Here is a 27,072-nt window from a genome sequence, read left to right as displayed (position 1 = left end):
TTGTCAGCGATTTTTTTCTTTCTTTATAAAGTACCGGTAAACGGCACTTTCCCAATTACGAAAAAACTACAAAATTCACAATTGCTGTCTAAAACATTCCCAATTGAAGGTAAAAAAAAATTTAAAAAATAATTTATTTTTTTGAAAATGCAACATTTAATTAGTTTCGTTATGCAGCTCTATGGCTTAAACCTAGGTAAATATAATATTGACCGCATGAAAACACTTAGTTATCAATTTTAATTTGGTAGCATAAAATCAAATACACCAATTTCCCATTTGACTCGATTTTTCCCAATTTTCAGGTTTTCACGACTCAATTTTTCCCAATTGGACTGGTACGGGTACTTTTCCCAATTGGACAAAAAAAAATCTGCTTGTAAACACTTTATAAGTCACAATTTTTGCCCAATCGTCATGAAAGTTGGTCAAAACATTTGTTTTATTGATATCTCGGACGAGTCCGAAAATGGTCCAGATCGGTGAGAAAACATGGCCGCCATGAGTGTGGCGGGCATTTTTCTCTATATGTATATAGTGAAAACATGTGAACACTCTAGAAGACACATTTTTGGCCCAATTTTCATGAAATTTGGTCAGAACATTTGTTTCCTTGATATGAGAGTTGAGTTCGAAAATGGTTCTGGTTAGTTCAATAAATGGCTGCCAGGGGGGGGGCAGTTTTCCTTATTTGGCTATAGAGAAACCTTGTAAACACTCTAGAAGTCACAATTTTTGTCCAATCATCATGAAAGTTGGTCAAAACATTGGTTTTATTGATATCTCGGACTAGTTTGAAAATGGTCCAGATTGGTGAAAAAACATGGCCGCCAGTGGGCGAGGAATTTTTCTCTATATGTATATGGTGAAAACATGTGAACACTCAAGAAGTTACATTTTTGGCCCAATTTTCATGAAATTTAGTCAGAGCATTTGTTTCCTTGATATGAGAGTTGAGTTCGAAAATGGTTCCGGTCAGTTGAATAACATGGCTGCCGGGGGGGGGCAGTTTTCCTTATTTGGCTATAGAGAAACCTTGGAATCACTCTAGAAGTCACAATTTTTGCCAAATCATCATGAAAGTTTGTCAAAACATGTGTTTTATTGATATGTCGGAGGAGTTCGAAAATGGTCAAGATCGATGAAAAAACATGGCCGCCAGTGGGCGGGGCATATTTCTCTATATGTATATAGTGAAAACATGTGAACACTCTAGAAGTCACATTTTTGCCCAATTTTCATGAAATTTGGTCAGAAAATTTGTTTCTTTAATATGAGAGTTGAGTTTGAAAATGGTTCGGGTCAGTTGAATAACATGGCTGGCGGGGGGGGGCAGTTTTCTTATATTTATATAAAAGCTTGTGAACACTCGAGAAGTCACTTTTTTTGCCCAATCATCATGAAAGATTGGTTTTATATATATCACATAATTAATGCCATAATTATTGCCCTTAGATTGTCCAAATTTTCATTATATTATACAAAATCCTTGTAAACACTCTAGAGGTCACAATTTTGTTTCAGATTTTATGAATCTTGGTCATAATATTTATTTTTGTAAGCAAAGTTTGATGTTTGGTAAGGGGGGTCAACTCAAAATATAGGCCACCAGGTCAAATCTTCCAAAAACAAAATCACTTCATATGCCAGAGTTTTGGTTCAATAATGATGAAACTTGACCAGGATGTTTGTCTGGACAATATCTAGGTCAAGTTTAACGTTTGGTAAAGATTGAATGAACTGACTCCTCTCAGGTGAGTGAACTAGGGCCATCTTGGCCCTCTTGTATTTATATAGTAGAAAAGCTTGTGAACGCTCTAGAAGTCACATTTTTTTCCTTATCATCATGAAATTTTGTCAAAACATTAGTTATGTGGATGTCTCGGACGAGTTTGAAAATGGTCATGATCAGTGAAAAAACATGGTTGCCAGTGGGTGGGGCAGTTTTCTTTATATGTATTGTAAGGTTACAATATACCAAAAGATTTCCTTAACAAATTCAATGTAAAAGCAATAACTTCAACAAAAAAATAAAGTCAAACTTTTGCGCGTAGACACCCTCATAACCATACCTTTTCTTAAACAGCTTTCCAAGACAAATTGATTTTAGCAATAAAAAAGATAGGTCATGCAGTATGTAAGAAAGAACTCTATGCGAATCAGCGGTACTGTTTTATGGCCATCTTTTTACCGGCTTCTCTCCAGTGGATGATGGTTTCCCGCCAACTGTCAAAGTCTCATGTAGTCTCCAACCTAAAAGCAAAACACTGAATTTTTAGTATACAACAATGTTTTCCCTAACACATGCACACAGAAACATCCAAAAATAAAGTCATGGCAAGTGCCCATACAGAGAATTGTGTCTTCAAATAAATAACGTTCCATTTTTTAGAGGGTATAGCATTGAACACCAAAAGTATTTAGTATACTGTAACCTATAAGAGAAATTAATTCTAACTAAAATGTGTTTTTCTTGCATATTATTATCTTCCCATGCATATTGCATCAATATATTAAGTTTGGCTGGTTTATCTGTCCATTTGGCCATTGTACCCCATAGTTTCAAACGCAGGTGATTTCGACCCGAGGTAGGCGGTTTCGAGCCTCTTAAAGCTTAAATGTACTTGTAAGATTTAAAGCTTGTGCCTTTTATATCTATGACAAAATACCAAAATAAACCAGATAAACATGCACAAGGGGCTTATGTGGGGTGAGGAAAGAATGACTTTGTAAGTTATTTTCACTCTAAGCCATATTTTGTATGTATTTTTTGTGTATTTTTTATATAAAAAAATAAAAAAATGACAATTGCATCACACACAAAAATCAAATTTCATCCAAGACCATTATACAATTAGTAAAATGTGGAGATCAAAGATACTTTGAAGTGAAGACATCAATCAGCTTTCATTAATTGCTTGTTTCACACCAATAAAGTGTGAAATCTTGATAGCACCTTGTTTGTCGCAGCCCCTTTAATTACAGGTCCCCAATGGTACATTCTAGTATATAATGCCATGGGTGCCTTTAAACTGCAGCAGGTGATCAATTTGCATTGCCTGCTCACATATAGAGGTTACAGTGATTGTAAAATTGCATATTTTGGGCAAAAATCAAGTTCGTGGACTCTTTTTAAGATAACAACCTGGTCAAAATGGGGTTCCTAACCAAGCGAAAGAAAAAGTTGCTCAATATAGGTTTTAAGCCTGGTGGACTTAGTCTGACTAAGGGTATAAAATATCATTATGAAAGGTCAAAATCCAACACAGCCTATGTTAGGTTAGAAAGGTCATCCTTTGAAGCTTACAATGACAATATTCTCACTTTTCGGGATGTAGACGGCTCTCTAACCCCAGCTAAGCCCTTGCGTCCGCGAGTGAACAGGACTCGCTACGTAGATAGGTTACAGGTTCCCACTCCATCAAAAGTCCATCCAGACTTACTAACAAACAAGGTCTATGTCCCCGCCCTACTCCAGTCTATGATGTCCTCTGAAAATAGAAAGCATAGGTTAAGAAGTGTTAAATGTAAGGGCAACTTGGTAATTGATGGCAGTGCATCCATAAAGTGGGGCTTAGGCTGGAAGGAAAGGTTACATTGTACTAGATGCAGATATGTAGGTGAGCATTATAAGCTGTACAATGAGGTTCCATCAAGTACAAGGGGCAGAAAGGCAGCTCAGATTAATGTAGGGTTCCAAATAGGTGTTGCCAGCACTTCTATTGGGAACACAGGTTTCTGAAGAATTCTAAACTCTACAAACATTATTGCCCCATCTCCACTGGCCATGCAAAAACAAGCAAATAGGGTTAATTCTGCCCTTAAGTCCCTTAATGAGAGAAGTATGTGCCAGATAAGAAAGGAATTGGTGGCTGAAAATGCCAAAATAGGTCAAAAAGATCCCTCTTTGGTTAATGTGGAAGGGGACACTTGCTACAATAATCCAAATTTTAAGTCTGACGCGACACCCTTTCAAGCTGAAACCATTGCCGTAAGCACAATGTGCGAAAACAATTCCAAAAACAAGCAAATTGTAGGGGTTCTGGTGGCAAATAAACTCTGTAGGACTTCATCAATGCTTAGGAATAAAGGTCAACATATTCAATGTCCCAATCATAGGGGGCATTGTTCTGCAAATGTTTCGGAGCGTGAACAGATAGGTGATGAAGGAAAATATAATAAGGTGTTGGGAGATCTGATCTCACAGGACATCAAAATAGCAAATTTCACTTGTGATGGGGACAGTAGGGCATTTCAAGGTGTGCGTAACTCGAACGGTCACAATGTTGGTCACCTTAGGGATCTTAGGCATTTAGGCAACTCGCTGAAGCACGAGCTAAACAAAGCATTTTCTCTAAGGGCATGCTCAAGGGTCATTCCAAGTCTAATATCAGGAATCGATTCGCTCTCTCGGTCAAAGCTAGGTGTATGGCTGAGCTTAAAGCTTCCCACAGTAAACACCAGGGTGACATCAACATTCTTAAGAGGGTAATGGTTAATGTCATCTCAGCCATAATTCTGTGCTTCAATGGTTACTGTGGTACTAGTTGTGCAAAGTACAGTTATGTCTGTGCTGGTACCAATAGGCAAGCTAAGAACTTCATGCCAAAAATGTTAAGGTTAGAATGGATGACAGTGACCAACAAGTCCTTAAAAAATGTATAGAAATGGTTTTGGGTCCAGCTGCTCTCGACGCAACCAAACTGTTAACCACAACTCAAAAAAGCGAAGCAGCAAACAGGTAATACCAAGCCGGAAATCCTAAGTCTGTGACATTCTCCCGCAACTGTGTAGGTCGCATTCACAGACAGGTTCACAAATTAAACATTGGCTATGCTGATTCTGTCATTGCAAAAACCATGGAACTTCATGCAAACCTCACGCAGGGGTCAAAGGTTATGAAGCTGTTAGCGTACGAGGACCGCAATGAACTTAACCGAAAGAGGTTATCCGCTACCATCAAAGCACGAGCTTTACGTGCCAGGACGCAGAACTATCGTTACAAGTTACATGAAGAATTGCATTATGGCAAGGGCATAAGTGACCCAAAACCTGATTTTGATGGTCCCCCACACCTTAAACATCATAAATATGCTTAGTTGATTGTGTGATTATAATAAATAAGTTTGAATACTACCTGTTCTGGCACTCCTTGGCAAAAAGGTCACTATTCACTGGCCCCTGTCTCAGCCTCAGGCTTCCTTCTGGCTAAAAAAGCAAAAATACCTTATAAACAGGGTTATAAATGAAAAATAAAAGCATTTATGTACTTTTAGTGTATTTCTATGAATAAATGGATGATATGAAACTTGTGCTAATCATATAAGTACCAAATATGCAGGCAGGCTCAGTTCCATGGCCGTTACATTGTCCGAACTGTAAACATGTCCTCCGTTCCATGTTGGTGGAATGAGGCTCTATGTTTAAATGTTCAGGCTTAACACACAAGCTTTTGTTGCACAAGTGGCTCACAGAGTCCCTGGCATTCAGATTTGACTTCATGTAGCACATTAACGCTACACGGTGAACCAAGTATGCTTTTGATTTTTCATCTGATGGTAGTTTAGCCCTGATCCGGCCATAATTGGGTGGGGTACTGTTAGTAATGCCACCATTCCATATTAAGCAATCAGAATTAAGGCATTTAATTCACTTATCTGTGATTTTTTTGCCAAGAAGTGCCCAGATTTCCACTTTATCAGCCATTTTTTCAACTTGCAGACGATAATTTATTTTAACCCAAAGTTAGTTTAGGTTACAATATACCAAAAGATTTCCTTAACAAATTCAATGTAAAAGCAATAACTTTAAAAAAAAATAAAGTCGAACTTTTGCGCGTAGACACCCTCATAACCATACCTTTTCTTAAACAGCATTCCAAGACAAATTGATTTTAGCAATAAAAAAGATAGGTCATGCAGTATGTAAGAAAGAACTCTATGCGAATCAGCGGTCACTGTTTTATGGCCATCTTTTTACCGGCTTCTCTCCAGTGGATGATGGTTTCCCGCCAAATGTCAAAGTCTCATGTAGTCTCCAACCTAAAAGCAAAACACTAAATTTGTAGTATACAACAATGTTTTCCCTAACACATGCACACAGAAACATCCAAAAATAAAGTCGTGGCAAGTGCCCATACAGAGAATTGTGTCTTCAAATAAATAAGTGTGGATGCAGATAGTTTACATCAGTGGTCAGTGCTGCATCTCTTCTGACCAGTGCTTATCTTTACCTGGATACTAAGAATAGCAGTGCTCTCATTTGATTGGATGTTTACCTAGGTTACTAGCAATGTTATGCTAGCATCTGGGTATACAAGTGAAAGACTAATGTTAGACCCCCTGGCTCTAAGTTGAAAGAGTTAGTCCACTAATTGAAAGTGTGAGGTTAGTGAATTACTAACCTGCCAGACCTGTTTAGTGTAGCAACTGTTAGTTTTATCATGGAGGTTAGTTTAATGTTCAAATTTGAAATTTCACTTAGTAAAAGTGACTTGGTTTATTGTTCTCTAAATGAAAATATTGAATTAGTGATTTACTGTGTTTCACTAACTGGGAATGTTAAGTTAGTGGAGTTAGTTTAGCTCTTTTAACTAAGTGCGATTATTAACTAAGTGATAACTTAGCATTTTTTTCTCTAAGTGAAAATATTGGGTTAGTGATTTAATAAAGAACAGGACTTAGTGAATTTATGCAACAACTAGTTAGTGTTTTTAATAAGTGATGAATGAACATAGTGAATTTACTAAATGTCAAATCTTAGCTAGTTTTTTAATAAGTGACTTAGTGTGTTGTGATTAACGCAAGTTATAAGTGATTAATCAAAGCCGAAGAAATGGATTTAAACTGTTTGTTTTCTTTAAGTGTCTTACATTAGGCTTAAGTGAATAATACAATGAAAGTGAGTTCTTAATTATTTGTTTAGTGAAAGTGAAGTTTGTGAGTAAATTCAATTATAGTGATCATTGGTGTTGTTTATCCTAGTGCTTTATACAGTCATTTGCCTCATACTGAACACAAACTGTTGACCAAGTTTAGACGTGAAAGTGTATAATTGTTTTTGAAACCTTGTTTTAACTATGATTAACTTTTGAGTTTATGAACTGTATTTCTATATGAATTGTTTGTATTGTTTGCATTATCGCTCAAGTATAAATGATGAATGTTTGGAAAGAATAAAAATAGTTTAGTCACATTTTTGTTGATTTTTCTTGTGCCTCAAGCTAGGCTCAGACAAGCTCCAGTAGCTTTCCTTGTCACAGTATGTGATAAATAAATAATAATTAAAATTATTGACTTCATTTTAATTTGATAGCCGGCATGATGGGTGAAAAGCTTCAGTATATAGTGAAAACATGTGAACAGTCTAGAAGACACATTTTTTGCCAAATCTTCATGAAATTTGGACATATCTTGGAAGAGTTCAAAAATGATCCAGGTTTGTTAAAAAAACATGGTCGCCAGGGGGCCATTTGTTGTTCATTCTTCATGAAACTTGGTTACAACATTTGTTCCATTGATATCTTGGGCTGCAAAGAACAGGTCATTTCTTTTAATCTCAGGTGAGCGACTTTGGGCCTTTCAGGCCCTCTTATTTTTCAATGTGTTCAATTACATGAGCCAATTATATACGCAAAAAGTTAATGTTACGGTGCTGTTCATTTTCAGTTGGACAGTTATACATTTGTCGTTGGGGCATATCATCGCTTCTCTCATTGGACGCTTGTGGTAAGAAGTGTAGTTTTTGGACGTACTTACTCCGATTAAGATGAGCCTATGAATTGTCTAATCATTGTTACAAAATTTCTTCTATACTTGATGAAATCGTCATCCACCATTAAAATCTAGAATTGAATTAACAGTTCATATGAATTTTAATGTATGTTTGAAAAAAAACACATCAAATTGCGGTCTGTTAGTTTTGATAATCAAACCTATCGTTAATACCATATATAACGAGATATTATAATTGTATGTTGTTTTTAAAAGGTGCTCGATTTAGAGAAAAAAGTAGTTTTCTTCTACAATCCTGTGGGGGAGACAGAAGCCGAGATGGATTCAATCAGGCTAGCTATGTGGTGCGTATTAAGTCGTACAAGTTAAGTCTGACACTAAATTGAGCAATTGTTATTTTCCCCACTTCGAAGAAGAGAGGGTATATTGTTTTGCACATGTCGGTCGGTTTGTCCGTCCACCGAATGGTTTCCAGATGATAACTCAAGAATGCTTCACCTAGGATCATGAAACTTCAAAGGTACATTTATCATGACACGCAGATGACCCCTATTGATTTTCAGGTAACTAGGTCAAAGGTCACGGTGACTAGAACCAGTAAAATGGTTTCTGAATGATAACTCAAGAACGCTTACGCCAAGGATCATGAATCTTGATAGGTACATTGATAATAACTCGCAGATGACCCCTATTGATTTTCAGGTCACTAGGTCAAAGGTCAAGGTCACAGTGACAAAAAACGTATTCACACTATGGCTGCCACTACAACTGGCAGCCCATATGGGGGGGCATGCATGTTTTACAAACAGCTCTTGTTCAATACAAAATCGTAGCCTATAACACAAACACACGCACGCGCAAACACAAACACACCCACACACGCACCCCCACACACGAATGCACACAATGCACACACCGACACATATACCCACACGCGCGCATGAACTCACACACACACACCCATTGTAATTTTCTAATTTTTGAAATAGTCAAACAAAGATAGAATGTATGATTGGTCTGTTGAAGTTGTACTATAAAATGTTTTTGCTCATTTCAAATTTCTTTACGGAAGTACATGCTGTAAAATATAATCTGTACCTTGTTTGTGTGCATCTTTTTTTTATTCCGTAATTTTTATTGCGGCAGTTGAATTTCAGTGAATTTATCTCCCGATGCAGTAATGCAGCTGAATCGGACATCAGATCCCAATGGCGTGCGGAGACAATGGCACACGCGTCCCAGACAGATACGTTTAACTGCGGCGTGTATTGCCTAATGGTAGTATACATATGCATCAAAATATAATACATGTTTTTATTATAATTATGAAATAGGTTATTGGGTAATAATATAGTAATAAGTTCCTTTTTAATGTTTATTATGATAACAAGAAAAAATGCTGTAATGTCGGTATGCTTTCCTTGATACCTTGATGTTCAATGTCACATGTTTAAAAAATAGCTGTCGACTATTTAAACAATTATGATACTTAAACACTTATTTACAAATTACTGCTGCGAGAGCACAGACGAGCACAATCGAAGCCATTATCACTATTCTACACCCTTTTTCAGTTCGCGGAATGCCATTTGAAAGGTACATTCAAAGAGATGGAAACCATCACAAGACAGCATCTGGCTGCTACAAGACTCTCTGTAGCCACGAAGTTGCTGACCTTCAAACGTAAGTATAAGTTTCTTTTAGAAATCAATATTCAATTTTTGTTCAAATTTTTCTGCGGCTGTTATCCCCTATAAATATATATATATATATATATATATATATATATATATATATATATATATATATATATATATATATATACAATTTCAGACTACCTTATTGATTCGTGTCCGAAGTGTGGATTTGGAGTGGATGAAGCGGAGCAAAAGGTAACAATTATACATCCATGATGTATATAATTTATAATAACATTGAAATGTGTTGTTTTATGGCCTATGAAATTGATTTAAAAGTGATTTTTTTCAAGAGGTATGATATTTAGAAACAGTATAATGTCGCATTCCAGTTGCAGTGTGCTACTTGTGGGAGGGATTTCCATTTCAAGCCTTTCTGCGTAGAGGATGATCTGGCCATCATTGAAGACGGGGAGCAGTTTTCGTGCAAGCTGTGCAGAATTGGGTTTTGGGTATGTATACATTTAAATGAACATTTGAACATGTTAACATTTATTTCAAATTAAAAAAAATAAATCAGTGTTGAACCATGTCCAACTACCATACAATTTGAATACATATGGAAATCAACATGAGTGCATCCACTATGATAAATCTACCAATGTAATGCTTAATATTTTTAGCTCATCTATTTTTTGAAAAAAAATTATGAGCTATTGTCATCACCTTGGCGTCGGCGTTGGCGTTGGCGTTGGCGTTGGCGTTGGCGTTGGCGTCGGCGTCCGGTTAAGTTTTGCGTTTAGGTCCACTTTTCTCAGAAAGTATCAATGCTATTGCATTCAAACTTGGTACACTTACTTACTATCATGAGGGGACTAGGCAGGCAAAGTTAGATAACTCTGGCGTGCATTTTGACAGAATTATGTGCCCTTTTTGTACTTAAAAAATTGCAAATTTTGGTTAAGTTTTGCGTTTAGTTCCACTTTTCTCAGTAAGTATCAATGCTATTGCATTCAAACTTGGTACACTTACTTACTATCATGAGGGGACTGGGCAGGCAAAGTTAGATAACTCTGGCATGCATTTTGACAGAATTATGTGCCCTTTTTATACTTAGAAAATTGACAATTTTGGTTAAGTTTTGTGTTTAGGTCCATTTTATTCCTTAAGCATCAAAGCTATTGCTTTCATACTTGCAACACTTACTAACTATCATAAGGGGACTGTGCAGGCAAAGTAATGTAACTCTGACTGGCATTTTGACAGAATTATGTGCCCTTTTTATACTTAGAAAATTGAAAATTTGATTAAGTTTTGTGTTTAGGTCCACTTTATTCCTACAGTATCAAAGCTATTGCTTTCATACTTGCAAGATTTATGAACTATCATAAGGGGACGGTGCAGGCAAAGTTATGTAACTCTGACTGGCATTTGGACGGAATTATGGGCCCTTTATACTTAGAAAATTGAAAATTTGGTTAAGATTTATGTTTTGGTCACTTTACCCCTAAAGTATCATAGATATTGCTTTCATACTTGGAACACTCACAAACTATCATAAGGGTACAGTAAAAGGACAAGTTGCATAACTCTGGTTGTCATTGTTACGGAATTATGGCCCTTTTTTGACTTAGTAACTTTTAATATATGGTTAAATTTTGTGTTTCGATCCACTCGAAGTATCAAGGCTATTGCTTTCAAACTTCAAATACTTACATGCTATCATGAGGTTACTGTACCTGGCAACTTGAATTTTACTTTGACCTTTGAATGACCTTGACTCTCAAGGTCAAATTATTAAATTTTGCTAAAATTGCCATAACTTCTTTATTTATGATTAGATTTGATTGATACTTTGATGAAACTACTCTTACCTGACATACCACAATAGACTTCACCCAAACCATCCCCCGTGCCCTCCCCCCCCTCCCCCCCCTCCCCCCCCCCCCCCTAATTTTTTTTTTTTTTTTTTTTTTTATAAGATCATCTCACAAATGACCACCACACCCTCACACTATACCCCCACCCCACCCCCCCCACCCCCCCCCCCCAAATTTTTTTTTTGATTTTTTTTTTTTTTTTTTTTTTTTTTTTTTAAGATCATCTCACAAATTATCACCACACCCTCACACTATACCCCCCCCCCCCCCCCCCCCCCCGATTTTTTTTTTTTTTTTTTTTTTTTTTTCGCTTTTTTGGAAGATAATGTAATAAATGTCCACAACCCCACACTATACACCCCTCTTCACTCCACTCCTCCCTCCTTTGTGATTGAAAATGAGAGTCCCTTCACCTTTAAAAAGAAAATAGATGAGCGGTCTGCACCCGCAAGGCGGTGCTCTTGTTTAATTTTAGACTTATACAAGGAGAGAGAAGGGATGGGATCCAAATGCATACCAATGGATAGATAAAATTAAGGTAAAAATATAAGCACTATCTTGTTTTGTACGTTGCGTTTGGTCTCTATTACTGATATTTAACAGTGAGCATTTTTAGCTTTTTTAATCCAGGTCCCATTTCATAATTGAAACGCTCTTTTAAGCTAAACATCTATATAACATGTTATATTATTTACAACGGCATACTTCTGCAGGATAACATACACAGTTATACTCTTACACAGACACTTGAGGACCTCCATTGCTTAAAGCAGGTTGAAGAAGATGTTGTTGTTACAGAAAACGCTGCAGGTTTGTCACTAATTGTCCAATACCAATGAACCGGAGGGGACTTATGGTTTGCCCTCTGTGCGTCAGTCTGTCTGTCTGTCAGTCTGTCTGTCAGTCCGTCACACTTTACTGGATCCAGCGATAACTTTAAAAGTTCTTCACATTTTTCACGAAACTTGAAAGATGGACTGATGGATGGCAATATGGAGATTATGCACGTCAATTCATTTTGTTTCTACGTCAAGAATTCTGGTTGCTATGGCAACAAATATATATATATTTATAAAAATAACTGACAATGGTGGAGTTTCACCGGTAGGGGACAATATTGCTTGGCAATATGCGTGTTGACGGCACAAAAAGATGTATCAATCACGGGCTTAAGATAATGTTTATTGTCCCCTACATGTGAAACTGTAGGGGACTTATGGTTTGCGCTCTGTCTGTCAGTTTGTCAGTCCGTCATTCAGTCACACTTTTCTGGATCCTGCCATAACTTTAAAAGTTCTTCATATTTTTTTATGGACTTTAAACATGAACAGATGGCAATATGGACATTATGCACGTCATTTCATTTTGTTCCTACGTCAAGAATTCTGGTTGCTATGGCAACAAATATATATAATAAAAAAAAACAAGAGATGTGTTTGTCAGAAACACAATGCCCCCTTCTTCACCGCTTTGAATCCATATATTTTACCTTTGACCTTGGAGGATGACCTTGACATTTCACCACTCAAAATGTACAGCTCCATGAGATACACATGCATACCAAATGTCAAGTTGCTATGTTCAATATTGAAAAAGTTATGACCAATGTTAAAGTTTTCGAACGGAAGGACAGACTGACTGACGGAATTACGGACAGTTCAAAATCTATATGCCACCCTTCAGGGGCATACAAAAAAAATCTGAAAATGGTGGAGTTTCAACGATAGGGGACTTATATTGCTTGGCAATAGTCTTGTATTTTTTTTTTGTAAACTAACTGTAAAGCTAATGATCTGCTTGATGTGAATTTTTGTTATTGAAAATACTTCGACTGAATGAACTTTGGATATATCAAATCAGCATGCATAAGTGCAAGCAAATTACAAATGTTTTCCCTTTTATAAGCATGTTATTAGTAAGATTTCACTGACACCATAGCACTTTATAATAGCTGATTAACATGTTCACGTAAAGAAAAGTCGTTTATGTATTTCATTTTAATGTCATAAATATTTACCTGCTATCACTAGCTTATACCTTTTCAAAGAACACCGAGACAGACCGCCACTGTTCTACTCCTGTGGAAATTGGTGTTTTTATTTCATTTCTGTGTGGTGTTTTGGGGTTTTGAGTGATATATTTATAAAATTATCATTTCTACTACTGTCAGAAATCTTTTATCGTTAAATTTCAATGTTAATATTGTTATTTATCATAATTTGCCGGTTTTGTTTACGGGCGAGTGCACTTGTGCACGAGCTTTTCGTGAGCTGTTCAGAAAGTTTTGACTATATTTTGTACCTTTCAGTTATATGTTTAACTGTTGTTATTCATAATAATTGCCATCAAATATTGTTTCTGGCATTAATTCATTCTATTTTCTACTCAAGAATTAGAATGAATTTTCAATTACGGGGCGATTGCGGTCACTTAAAAGCGTCGTGGGACACCCACAATACTTGTTTATTGTGCACTATGTGCACAAAGGAACATAAATGCTCTATTTGCAGTTTATGTGACAACGACGTTTGGGAACAAGCAATTCTTCCCAGTAAATTTCTGAGCAGGAAACGTCTGGTGATACCAGGATATTGCCCGGTGACTTTACAGACTTCAGATGATATAGTACCACTTCAGTCACTAGCAACAGGTATTAGGCATGATTGCGATCGGACTGTTCCTATGGAAGGTCGATCCAATCAGTCTCCAGCACCAGGTATCAGGCACGATTGCGATCGGACAGTTCCTATGGAAGGTCGATCCAATCCAGACCTTGTAGCGACAACCATCAACCGGTCTTTGCCTGATGATTAGGATCGGACTGTTCCTATGAAAGGTCGATCCAATCCTTGGCCTGATGGTATTGGTCAAGGACTTCGACCAATGCCAGACCAAATGGCATCCGCCATGCGTTCATTATCCGGTGATAACGCTGTTCTTAATAACGGTGATCATCGTTCATCTGTCAATTGGTCATAGATCTCCGGTCAGACATACCGGTCACCGGTCATCTGTCAAACTAAACAAAAGCAGAAACAGAAGATCTTCGTCATCTGAATATTCAACTTCTTCATCGTCGACTAGTTCGGATAATAGAAGTAGACGTAGACGTCGTTCACGATCGTTTTCTTCGAGCAGTCCTCATTCACGTCATCGATATGATCATCATAGTTCAAGGAAAGGATACTCTAGGAGACGTTATTCCCGTCGTAGCCGTTCTTCCTCTCGCTATCATAACCGTTCTAGCTCTCGCCGTAGTAGATATTCTAGATCACGGCATCACATGAATAAAAGTCGTAGACAAGCTTCACCCAAGCATTGTCGTTCCGACTTTGATGACCGGATATATTATGATCCTAAATATGATTGTAATATTACCGGACCCTATGCACCAGTTTCTAGAACGATGTTTACACATGATGCAGTGAAGGATCCAATTTCACAGCCCTTCAATTTTGGTGTTCATCTTACCACAATGGCTGTTTTATCTGCACCGAGGGTATCTACTACTATTCATAGTCAGAAACCCCCGTCTGCTTCACCGTCTATGCGTGACACATGGGTTCAAAATTCTTTTGGTAATTCTATACCCGTCACTTCTGATAATGCGCCAACTAATTCTGGCTTGAATTATCACAGTACAGACGTTGCTGATATTCCTACCACTATTGCTGAGGATTCTTTGCACACTTCGGACGTTGTTGACAGTGAACATGATTCGGATGCTGATAATGATACTGATCAATATTTAGCTCCCATTCATCAAATATATGATCTCATGTTCCATACTCTTGGCGAATAGTATTGTTCTCGGCCTGTGCAGGTTTCTGCTAAATCGACCATGTCGGTCACTGAGCAGTTAGTGCGTACTTTGGATCCTAACAGTGTTACCAAGGCGAGTTCCCACGTTGATACACGACTTCCGATTGGTGCTTCAGTTCTATCTGTGTTTCAATCACTGGAATCATTCAATACGATTCCTAAAAACGGCGAAATATGGAGAGTACCCAAAGATTTCACCGTACCAAAAACTCAGGAACGTACTGGAAGCTATAGGCATCCAGTACCTGATCCGAATTCTGGTTTAGATTTCTCTAAAATACCTATTCAGGATCCTGACGTTAATAAACTGTTGCTTAACATACCCAGTTCTTCTAAATCGGTTTCGGTTCCTTATTCCATCTTGGAAATATGGGAAAATAGAGAGAGAAGAGTATTAGGTCTATCTAACCAAATAGACTTAATGCTAGCAACTATTTTGCGTCTTGTTTGTGAATGGTCAGATTCAGTTCCGGATGAACTTCGAGACTTGTTGATACATTTATCTGGAACGACATTGAATCTTTCACATAATGCGGCTTCTTCAATGTCGGAGATGTTAAGGATTCGTAGAGATCTTATCCTTTCGTCTATACCCAAAAAATTTCTGTTAGAACCAGGTCTGAATTCGCTCAGGACAGCACCTCTCTCATCAGGTTTTCTTTTTGGTGGGAAGATACAAGAAGCACTTTCAGCTGATAAGGATGATCAGCTTCATGCTTCTCTTGCAAGGAATAACTCTAAACAACAACAAGTGACCTTTAAGCGACCGGCTTCTAGACCTCCGCCAGGTCCAATAGTTAAGAAAGATAAAATGACAAATCTTTTCTCTCAGAAACCTTCCTGGAATTCTCGGTCAGGGTCTAACAGATCAAACCAAAATAACCTCTTCTCAGAGGTCTTCTTTTAGGAAATCTACTAAAAAGAATAAACCTCAGGTTGATAAGAGGAATTCCAAACCTCCTGTCGGCAAGAGCGGGCCTCCTCCTTATCAGCCCTAGGAATCAACCCTTTCTACCACCATCTCCACCGATGCCGGAAATACCAGTTGGAGCCAGACTTCTTCATTTTTCAAATCGTTGGCTTCATATAACATCGGACAAATGGGTCCATTATCTTGTTACACAAGGTCTGACGTTTCAATTCGAGGACAGACCTCCTCTGTCACGAGTTCCCATACAACTGGTATCTCCGCATCCTCATATTCCAGACTCCATTCGTGTTCTTCTGGAAAAACAGGCGGTAGAAAGGGTACAAGATCCATATTCTCCAGGATTTTACAGTCGTCTTTTTCATTGTTCAAAAGAAAAATGGTTCCTGGAGACCAGTGATAGATTTAAAAGCCTTCAACATGTATCTACTCAAACCAACTTTCAAGATGGAAACTCCGTCCTTCATACGGAACTCCATAAAACCCCTGCATTGGGGGATGTCCTTGGACTTGGAAGAGGCATACTTCCATGTTCCTATACATCCCAATTTCCGGAAGTACTTGCGATTCGCCTTTCAAGGCCAGGTCAACCAGTTCCGAGCGATGCCATTCGGATTGGCAACGGCTCCACTAGTCTTTACCAAGCTGATGGCTGCGGTCGGAGCACACCTCCGAGTGCAGGGTATCCTTCTACTTCAATATTTCGACGATTGGTTGTTACACCAGCTCAATCGTCAATTGCTTTTACATCACCTACAATTCGCTTGGAAAGAACTCCTATCCTTAGGACTCCTTCTAAATGCGGACAAGTCAGATCTCATTCCTTCTCAAGATTTCACATTCGTGGGAATGAATTTTTTGACTCACATCAATCGGTTCAGAGTATCACGTCAACGTGTATCAGACCTTCTGCTGAAAGTAAAATGGGTTTTGTCCCAATCTCAGATAACAGCTCAAGAATTCCTCTCTCTCAACGGTATCCTGAGCTCAGTAGCAGACTTTGTACAGTTGGGACGTCTGTTTCTGCGTCCTCTTTTTCCTCTCAGCTTGTTGGAAATGGTCTCCGGACAATCTGTTTACAAAGATTCCAATTTGTCCAGAATTAGTACCTCATCTTCAGTGGTGGCTAGACGAGGACAATCTGTTAGCAGGAGTACCCCTTGTTCCTCCGCAACCTTCTTTATTCCTATATACGGATGCGAGCAATGAAGGGTGGGGTGCTCATCTGGAACCACTCAGTCTGATAGTTTCAGGGTCGTGGTCTCATCAGGAGTCTCAACTACACATCAACAATCTGGAAATGCGAGCAGTTTATCTAGCAGTATCTCATTTCCAGTCACGTCTTCGAGACTCTTGTGTGATGGTGTCAACGGACAATACGTCAGTTGTGACTTACATCCAGGCACAGGGGGGAACACATTCTCTCTCCCTGTATCTGGAAACCAAGGAATTACTTGTTCTGTGCAAGACTCTCAATATATCGCTTCTGGCCAAATATATCCCAGGTCGCCTCAACGCCCTGGCGGATGGGTTGTCTCGCAAACATCAGTTACTACCATCAGAGTGGACACTTCATCAAGAAGTGACCAATCAGATCTTTCTCGTTTTCGACTATCCTTTGGTCGACCTATTTGCGACCAGACACAATCACAGGCTTCCACTGTATGTGAGTCCAGTGTACGATCCAGCAGCGTGGGCAGTAGACGCGCTTTTGTTCGATTGGGACCAACTGGACGCCTACGCCTATCCCCCACCCATTCTGATTCCCCAAATATTGGAGAAAATCAGACTGAGTGCGTGTCGCATACTCCTGATTGCTCCTTGGTGGCCCAGGAGAGCTTGGTTCAACGAGCTTCTCAGTCTCCTGTGCGATTATCCCAGGAAACTTCCTTACAGGTTAGATCTTCTGTCTCAAAGAGGCAAACTACATGCGGATCCAGCAATGTTTCACTTACACGTTTGGCCATTATCAGGCAATCTCTGCAAAAGAAACGATTTTCTGTCAGGGCTTCAACCCTCGTTGCTTCGGCAAGGAGGAAGTCCACCAGAGCAGTCTATGATGCTCGCTGGAAAATCTTCTCTAAGTGGTGTATTCGAGGGAAAATTGATCCCCTCAATCCCTCTGCTAGAGGCATAGCTGATTTTCTAATCCATCTTTTTAATGATAAGAAACTTTCTCCTAGCTCCATCAAAGGATACAGATCTATGATTTCGCATACTTTGGCTTTTACTAAGTCATCTAAAGTATGTTCTGATCCAGCAATTGCTAAACTTATTCGAGCTATGGAACTTAAACGTCCTGTCTCTTCCTGTACACTTGCACCTAAATGGGATTTGGCTTGTGTTCTTGAATCTAAATGAATCTGAATCTTGAATCTGAATTACTAAGGCTCCATACGAACCTCTAGAGCAAGCTTCTTTACAGTTCTTAACTTGGAAGACAGTTTTTCTTCTTACTATGGCTTCAGCCAAAAGGAGAAGTGAAATTCATGCTCTTTCTATTGAGGATGGTCATCTTCGCTTCGATTCCTCAGATGGATCTGTAACTTTGTTATATCAGCCAGGATTCCTTGCTAAAAATCAACTCCCTTCTATGGCATCTAAACCCTTCAAAATTCCAAGTCTTTCTAATACTTGTGGATATGAAGATGAGGATAGACTTCTTTGCCCAGTTAGGGCATAAAAATTCTTTCTTAAAAGAGTAAATTCTATTCGAGGTTCTCGTAAGAGACTTTTCATTCCATTAAAAAGGGGGGGGGGGGAGATGTGTCTGCGTCTTCTATTTCTCGTTGGGTAGCTTCGACCATTAAGAAGTCTTACTCTTCTCTGTCATCTAGGGAACTATCCCTATTTAACATCAGACCGCATAAATTAAGAGCTCTTTCGGCTTCGTGGGCGTATATTAATAATGTTCCACTTTCTGAGGTGCTTCAAGCTGCTTTTTGGAGGAATCCGACCACCTTTTCCTCATTCTATCTTCGTTCTCTTGAGTGTCATCAGGACAATTTATATAGATTGGGTCCTCTTGTGGTTGCTCAAACAGGAGTTTCTTCCATGGCATAATGTACTCGTTCTATCCAGAAACTAAGTACAATATATATACTAACGAAAATTGTGTGAGGACATATTGCGAATATTTCTGGCTGGGAAACCTAATCATAGGTTTTTGCTGTGATGGGAAAATATACGAGAACCTCCCACCATAGCTACAAAATCAGCTAGTGATAGCAGGTAAATATTTATGACATTAAAACAAATTTTTATAGTAAAATTTATTTTAATAATTAAATACTTACCTGCTATCACGGTAAGTCCTACCTCCCTACCTCGCTCATCGTTTAATATTTTTATAAGTAATTTGAAAAGTAAGATGAGTTACGGTTCTTGATTTCCGGTTAGGTTACATTGTACTATGCTTAACCTGATCTGTTTCACTAGGAGAGGTGGCCGAATTCCGGCACTTGAAGATTTCTGGAGTAGCTAACCCCTTTGAAAAGGTATAAGCTAGTGATAGCAGGTAAGTATTTAATTATTAAAATGAATTTTACTATAAAAATTTGTATTAAATGAATTCCGGCACCAATGTCTCTTTTGCAAATCTACCTGTCAATTTTTTATAGCAAAGCACCCATGCTCAAGCAAAAAAAACAACATGTTTTTCTCAATATCGTATAATCGTTTAAAAGAAATATAATTGTTTACAGTCATCAGCATAATAAATTTACCGATATGAATGAATGCAACGATTTAAGGGCTAAGTGTTATACTTACAGCTGCATATTTTCAATTGTTCAGTTGTTAAAGAACTCAAGCTTTCAGAACTAAACGCCAAAAAGTTAATAATATAATAATTATTATTTAGCATCACTGCCGTGTTCAATTGTGGAGGCGATCGTTCTTCCAGAGAAAAGGTTGAAACGAAAGGTTTGTTCTTTCTAAGTTATTAATAACTTTTATTTAGGTGTTTTTTTTCTATTGCATTTAGCATATAATAGGATTCTATGTAATTTAATCATTTGATTTTAGATATTCACATAATATTGTATCAAACAAATTAATAAATAAATTCATACATGGTGTGTATATATATATATGTATATATATATATATATATATATATATATATATATATATATATATATATATATATATATATATATATATATATTTATATATATATATATATATATATATATATATATATATATATATATATATATAATATATATATATATCTATATATATATATATATATATCTATATATATATCTATATCTATATATATATATACAATGTTTGACTTTATTTATTAATTTGAGATGTTTGTTTTGGGATACTCGACGTTTGATCTGTTGATTACTCGATATACTGTGAATTTGTCATACTGATGATGTATACGGTGTCCTGCCATATTTTGCGTTTTAAATATATTATCTTTGGACTTATTGAAAATTATGTAAAACGCGTTCAGACTACATTCTGATCTGTCAACTAACGACGTTTAAGAAAATATAATCCAATCGAATTCTCAAATATCTAAATAGTAATGTTATGGTATTTTATTTCTTCTTTCAGAAACAACGTTCTTCGTTTGTTTACACAAATAAATTAAAGCGCTCCAACGCAAAAAAGACCTTTTGTGTATGCCAAAAGCCTGATGATAGAAGGTAAATTTTTAGTATGTGTTTAATTAATTAACATGCTGCTTAACAGATTCACTCAGTCCTTATACTTCATCTTTCTTTCTAATTGTCTTTACTCGAACAAGTGATAAGTAAATTCATCATCAAACTTTGAGCTTATTTTGGACTATTAGATTTGAGCGCAACTTATATTGTGAACCCTGTACTGGCTATATTTACTGAGATTTAGATTGATTGCATGTATATGTAATTTACAATATTCACTTAATAAAAAAATTAATTAAATCATTAAATTTGGGAAAACGTATCAATGAACATAACGTATTGTACACCGTGAAATCCCAAAGATGTGGGTATTTTTGTAAAAAAAAAGATTTATTTTTAGGCTTTATTGGCAGTGCGATGAATGTGAAGGATGGTTTCATCCTGGCTGTGTCGGGGAGGACATTGACCATGAGCCCGACAGTTATGTTTGTCATGGATGCCAAAACAAGGTACAGGGAATATTGAACGTTAAAGAGGCGAAAGCAAGGCAAATCACAGACCGCCTAAGATACCTGAACCGGTCTGAGAACCTCTACACTGTCTCGGAGGCTGATATTGAGAGACTAGGATGCAGGAGCCTGGAACAGTGCATTGAGGAGACCGATGAGGGGTGGTTCGACGTGCAAGAAAAGACACCCCTGTCGCCAGACTGCTTAGGTAGGTCAGCCCCCTTGGTGCAATCACCAATGACCCTTCCGTTACGCCCTGTAGCAAGCAGCAACATAGCCAGCAGACTATGCACAACATCTCCCCTCACTAGTGACTGGAGTGTCTCCAGTTCTGTTACGGCTCCTATCTACAAGCCGACACCAAAGGCAGCCTGCCCTAAGTTTGCACTACAAGCTGTGAGCGTCGCTATCTCGACAACCGCTACTCCTGGGACCCATGTCCAAGACGAACCAGTTTTGCATCTAGATGATTTCAACGTAGATTTTCTCGAGGAGGAGCCGCTAGTGCCTTTGGTAACTACGGCAAGCCAGGAGGTGTGGCACACTCCAGCCAAGCAGGCTCGGCTATCACCCATTTCACCAGCAAACGCCTGTAACGAAGAACCTAAGAGGTCCAAGGGTGAAACGGCTGACGCAGCAGAGTCGGAGAAATTGCAGATCCTGCGCAACACTCAAAAGATGGCCTCCGACATGACTTCCGGGGTTGAACCCATCGCAAGAGAGATGAGCCGCCAGAACCGCCTGCTGGACAAACAAACGGACCTATACAGGATCACGAACGGGGTTCTCCAGATACGTGACGACCTTAACCAGAAGAAGAGTCGCAAGGAAAATCGGCCTCCTGAAGACTGTGGCAAAATTTGTAAAGAAATGACATTCTCAGAATATAGTTGATATGAACAATCAGTTAATATTCTTTTAATACATTAGTTCAAAATTTAATTTTAATGTTTATTTATAAAAGTTAAAAAAATAAGTATTTAACTATGCATATTTTCATTCATGATTAACATACATTGACATTGACATTTGTGAATTGACTCAGGAGAGCCAATTTTGTGTGAGGGGGGTAATGAATGCCCCAGCATTTCTGAATGACTTTGAAGACGTTTGTTTTAATAGTTCTTACCTTTTCAATGTTGTTGTTTTGTCATTTTAAACAGGCACCCACCGCGAGTAGTCGTGTCAAGCGTTGTTTTAGTATAAACTATGCTCATCAAATTTTATTATTTTATATGCACAATTTTATACTTCATATGCTTTTTTATCCTGGGCTTTTTTGTTTCGATTTTTCATTGCAAGTGACATTACGACTCGCAAAATTTCATTGCACTGATCCTTAAAGCATTTATTCAACTACTTACATTGGTGATTGGTAATATCCATTGCATGTAAACAATTCCTACTTAGTCTGTTAATACACTACTCAGGCAATCATTTTGAATTATTGTATGCTAGAAAATTTAAAACTGCTAATGTTCGTGTGTTGTTGTCTTCAATCACAATGAAAAATAAATGCTATGAATATGTTTGTATGAATTACATTTTAAATAAGCTCATAAACCCATGTGATATGGGTGCGATGGACTCCTTTTGGTACGATCGGTCTTTTCTTTATAGTAAAGATTTGTTTACTTTAAATTGTTAAGGTCCGCAATACATTTTATAAAAGCGATTACTAATGTTTGCAGGGTAGAACATTCTATTTTTCTTAAGGTTCATGTAGAGGCTTCAATTTGAAAAATGTGGGACCCCTAGCATTGAACTCAAATTTGACTAAAGGAAAAGTGCCACATTGAAAATGTATACATGTATGCTTTACAGGATGTTTTTCCTTCAAACTGCTACCAATTTTGTACATCAACGTATCATAACATCCACAAAATCAATCAAAATACAAAGCGATTTATACAATAAAATGAACATTGTTTTCAAAAATCTAAATCATGTTTATTCCACGTATTTCGGCGGAAAATTATATAACTAGTGATTAATATCGACATTGACGAGGGCAAGTTACGCTTAAATAGTAAAAAAAAATTACATATCTAGAAATATCAAAACTCGAACACATATCATTTCATCACCATGGGGGCAGCCATTTGTTAATAAAATAGAAAGAAACATGCTAAAAACTCACTCATCGCCTAATTGACATTCCAAACGGTTGACGATGACAAATGCATTGGATTGTAATCTTTCCGTTGATGTTTGCAAACTGCACGATCAGACCTCATAAACACTCAAAAGAATAACTATGTAAGAAGCATTTCACCAATGTTTACAATCGTTGTCGAATTACATTACTTATATTTTTGCGCATAAAAAAGTACGCTTACAGACTGACAGAAAAATCGATACGTAACTCCGTTTAATTCAGCACGGTATACTATTCTATTGATAATATATAATAATACATCGTTTTAACAATCTAAAAGTAGAAATTATTCTTTTAAACGGAGTTTTTAATAACGAAAGTGAAAACAACGGAAGTTGGATGGATATTCTGCGAGATGCACTTCGGCTCCAGAAAAACAATACAAATAAACTAAAAAAGACGTGTGGGGGACAATTTTCAGCTGGAAAATATTTGAAATAGGGTAAGTGATGATATCTCTACGTGGTCATTTCTGTTATTTAGTGCGATCTCTTGCTGATTAATGTTAATAGTTGTTTTACTAGTTGCCACCCAACTGTCAAAATAAGTATGTGTTTTCTCAGGTATGTGTATACACATACCCGGTTTTCTCACCACTGCACGTGGTTTCGACCGATTTGTTTTGCACGTTTTTCTACGGAGCACAGCGATGGCCACGCTTTAAAAATGGGTAGAAGGAATCGAAATATAAAATCAATCGGTTTGCCAATTTCTTTATATTCCTTTACAATTTTATATGTCGTCTGCAATCTTTTTCAATTTGAGATGGTTTAAAATTTGCAATTTGGTTGAGAGGTAAATAACAAAATTGTTAAGCCTTTGAAATAGAATTGTGACTCTTATTATCCATATATGGATTTTAAAAAAGTAGTTACGTTTTAGTTATTTTTAGGAAATTTATCCAAAAAAGGCAGTTGAATAAAAACTCATTTGTTGTTTTATGACAATAATTTTCTGTGAAATGTTGCTAACTTGACCTTGTATATGTATATAGCTTTGTATTTATTCTACTTAAGGTAGTGCATATCCTTCCTAACTTTAGATTGAGATTTTGTAAATAAGTGTACAAATGTATTGGTTTTAAACCAAAATATGAATAAAGCACACAAATATTAAATGTCAAAAATGTGTTTATGTTATTCTTTCCGTCTAAAGCTTTAAAACGATATATAGTTTGACCATATTGTACCACATTGAATGAAGAAAAACCAAAGCGAAGTATTAATGAATTTTATCCCCCCCCCCCCATGAACCTTAAATAATTTGTAAAGGAAATATCCCATGGCTTCAAAGTACAAACAAGTTCCTTTCTGGTAGGGTACCACAAATCCAAGGATACGGGTGGGCTGTTTTTAGCTGCGTGGTAAGACATGTTGCTCTTTTATCCCTAAATTTTCCTATAGAATCTTTATTGACACACATTGCATTTTATGATTGGCGTCACACTGAAGTGCGGCGACTAGTATGTAATATGTTGTTTTTTTCGCTTATGGGAGAAGTTATTTTACGGATCAATGTATATATTTTTGTTGTCAGAATATCTTGCATAGTGGTGATTTTTTGTGTAAATTAGTGTAAATAAGTACTGCATTTGTGGCTATTACATTTACTAAAACATTTATTGCCAATAATGCAAAGCTAATTGTTTTAATAAATAACTGATCACAGGGACTGGGCAATAATAGAGATCACAGGGACTGGGCAAATACACGAAACGGTGAAACTTTCTGGTTTTGTATAAAAACAAAGCTTCTTTGTTCCACTATCCTAGCAACCACCTAGTTACTAATAAAGGCGCTATAGAGCGCGAAGGGCGAAACATATTATTATTTGTAATAATGAGTCTTAATAAAGGAAGCAGCCGCTTATCAATGAGTAGCACCATCACAGCACCCCAGTCTCATTACTATCAAGTCTTCCTGCAGGTTTTTTTAGCTCACCTGAGCTGTGCTCATGGTGAGCTTTTGTGATCGCCTTTTGTCTGTCGTGCGGCGTCAACATTTGCCTTGTGGACACTCCAGAGGCCACACATATTGTCCGATCTTCATGAAACTTGGTCAGAACATTTGTCCCATCGATACCTCGACAGAGTTCGAAACTGGGTCATGCTGCGTCAAAAACTAGGTCACTAGGTAAAAAAAAGAAAAACCTTGTGAACACTGTAGAAGTCACATTTGATGCCCAATCTTCATTTAACTTTGTCAAAATGTTTGTCTAAATGATTTGTTGGTTGAGTTCAAAAATGGTTCCAGTCCGTTGAAAAACATGGCCGCCAGGGGGTGGGGCAGTATTCCTAATATGGCTATAGAGAAACCTTGTGAACACTCTAGAAGTCACAATTTTTGCCCAATCATCATGAAACTTGGTCAAAAGAGTGGTTTCATTGATATCTCGGACGAGTTCGAAAATGGTCCAGATCGGTGAAAAAACATGGCTGCCAGGGGGCGGGGCACTTTTCTCTATATGTATATAGTGAAAACATTTGAACACTTTAGAAGTCACATTTTTGGTCCAATCTTCATGAAATTTTGTCAGAACATGTGTTCTGGATATGACGGTTGAGTTCGAAAATGGTCCAGATCGGTGGAAAAACATGGCCACCAGGGGATGGGGCAGTTTTCTATATATGTATATAGTGAAAGCATTTGAACAGTCTAGTTGTGATAAGCCATAATGTTCAAGAAAGATAACCTGTACATACTTTATAATAGTTAACTAATAGTTAACTCCCTTGTATAAACCTGGGATTTCTTTCATAAAATGTGGTGTACATAAAAACAGTAGTTTGCATGCAATTTAATAAACCTATGTCATAAAATAACTCTACATGCACTTATGCACTGTAGAGCATTATCTTTGATCTTTACTGATAAGCCAAGTTAATCTACTGTGTTTTGGTGTATTTAGCAGACTACTATGCTATGAAACTGTTTCCATGGCAACCTTGTTATTTGGCATTTTCTTAATTAGAAAGACTCTTGATTGAAATAACTTCTGTAAATTCTTCTTATTTTTATGCCCCCCCCCCCTTCGAAGAAGAGGGGGTATATTGTTTTGTTCATGTCGGTAGGTCGGTCAGTCCGTCCGTCCACCAGATGGTTTCCGGATGATAACTCAAGAACGCTTAGGTCTAGGATCATGAAACTTCATAGGTACATTGATCAGGACTGGCAGATGACCCCTATTGATTTTAAGGTCACTAGGTCAAGGTCACAGTGACTCGAAACAGTAAAACGGTTTCCGGATGATAACTCAAAACGCTTACGCCTAGGATCATGAAACTTCATAGGTACATTGATCATGACTCGCAGATGACTCCCATTGATTTTCAGGTCACTATATCAAAGGTCAAGGTCACAGAGCCTCGAAACAGAAAAAATGGTTTCCGGATGATAACTCAAGAACGCTTACGCCTAGGATCATGAAACTTCATAGGTACATTGATCATGACTCGCAGATGACCCCTATAGATTTTCAGGTCACTAGGTCAAAGGTCAAGGTCACAGTGACTCGAAACTGAAAAATAGTTTATGGATGATAACTCAAGAACGCTTACGCCTAGGATCATGAAACTTCATAGGTACATTGATCATGACTGGCAAATGACCCCTATTGATGTTCAGGTCACTAAGGCAAAGGTCAAGGTCACGGTGACTCGACACATTAAAATGGTTTCCGGATGATAACTCAAGAAAGCTTACGCCTGGGATCATCAAACTTCATAGGTACATTGATCATGACTGGCAGGTGCTCCTATTAATTATCAGGTCACTAGGT

The 27,072-nt window shown here is 37.5% G+C and overlaps 1 protein-coding gene and 1 long non-coding RNA gene across 5 annotated transcripts in view; one reads left to right on the top strand and one right to left on the bottom strand.

Annotated features, from left to right (window-relative positions):
• Window positions 1-22,668, top strand: part of LOC127866837 (uncharacterized) — a 219,225-nt gene extending 196,557 nt beyond the window's left edge. For all 4 annotated transcript variants that reach the window (XM_052407668.1, XM_052407667.1, XM_052407666.1 and 1 more), the window contains 11 exons: window positions 7,668-7,727; window positions 7,989-8,077; window positions 8,891-9,011; window positions 9,308-9,416; window positions 9,567-9,625; window positions 9,763-9,882; window positions 11,726-11,788; window positions 11,994-12,060; window positions 19,863-19,924; window positions 20,576-20,667; window positions 21,029-22,668. In XM_052407668.1, coding sequence (XP_052263628.1) covers window positions 7,668-7,727; window positions 7,989-8,077; window positions 8,891-9,011; window positions 9,308-9,416; window positions 9,567-9,625; window positions 9,763-9,882; window positions 11,726-11,788; window positions 11,994-12,060; window positions 19,863-19,924; window positions 20,576-20,667; window positions 21,029-22,031 — 1,845 coding nt within the window. In that variant the 3' untranslated portion in view covers window positions 22,032-22,668. The remainder of the gene's footprint in view (window positions 1-7,667; window positions 7,728-7,988; window positions 8,078-8,890; window positions 9,012-9,307; window positions 9,417-9,566; window positions 9,626-9,762; window positions 9,883-11,725; window positions 11,789-11,993; window positions 12,061-19,862; window positions 19,925-20,575; window positions 20,668-21,028) is intronic.
• On the bottom strand, window positions 2,054-5,624 carry LOC127866851 (uncharacterized). The gene is made up of 3 exons (XR_008043137.1): window positions 5,138-5,624; window positions 3,325-3,491; window positions 2,054-2,253 (listed from the first exon to the last, which is right to left on the bottom strand). It is a non-coding gene; the product is annotated as an uncharacterized LOC127866851 (long non-coding RNA).
• Window positions 22,669-27,072: the final 4,404 nt, after the last annotated feature.

The sequence above is a fragment of the Dreissena polymorpha genome, chromosome 2, assembly GCF_020536995.1.
Source record: "Dreissena polymorpha isolate Duluth1 chromosome 2, UMN_Dpol_1.0, whole genome shotgun sequence".
Classification (NCBI taxonomy): domain Eukaryota; kingdom Metazoa; phylum Mollusca; class Bivalvia; order Myida; family Dreissenidae; genus Dreissena; species Dreissena polymorpha.
The sequence above is the reverse complement of the archived record's forward strand: the minus strand, read 5'-3'. Positions and strand labels throughout refer to the sequence as shown.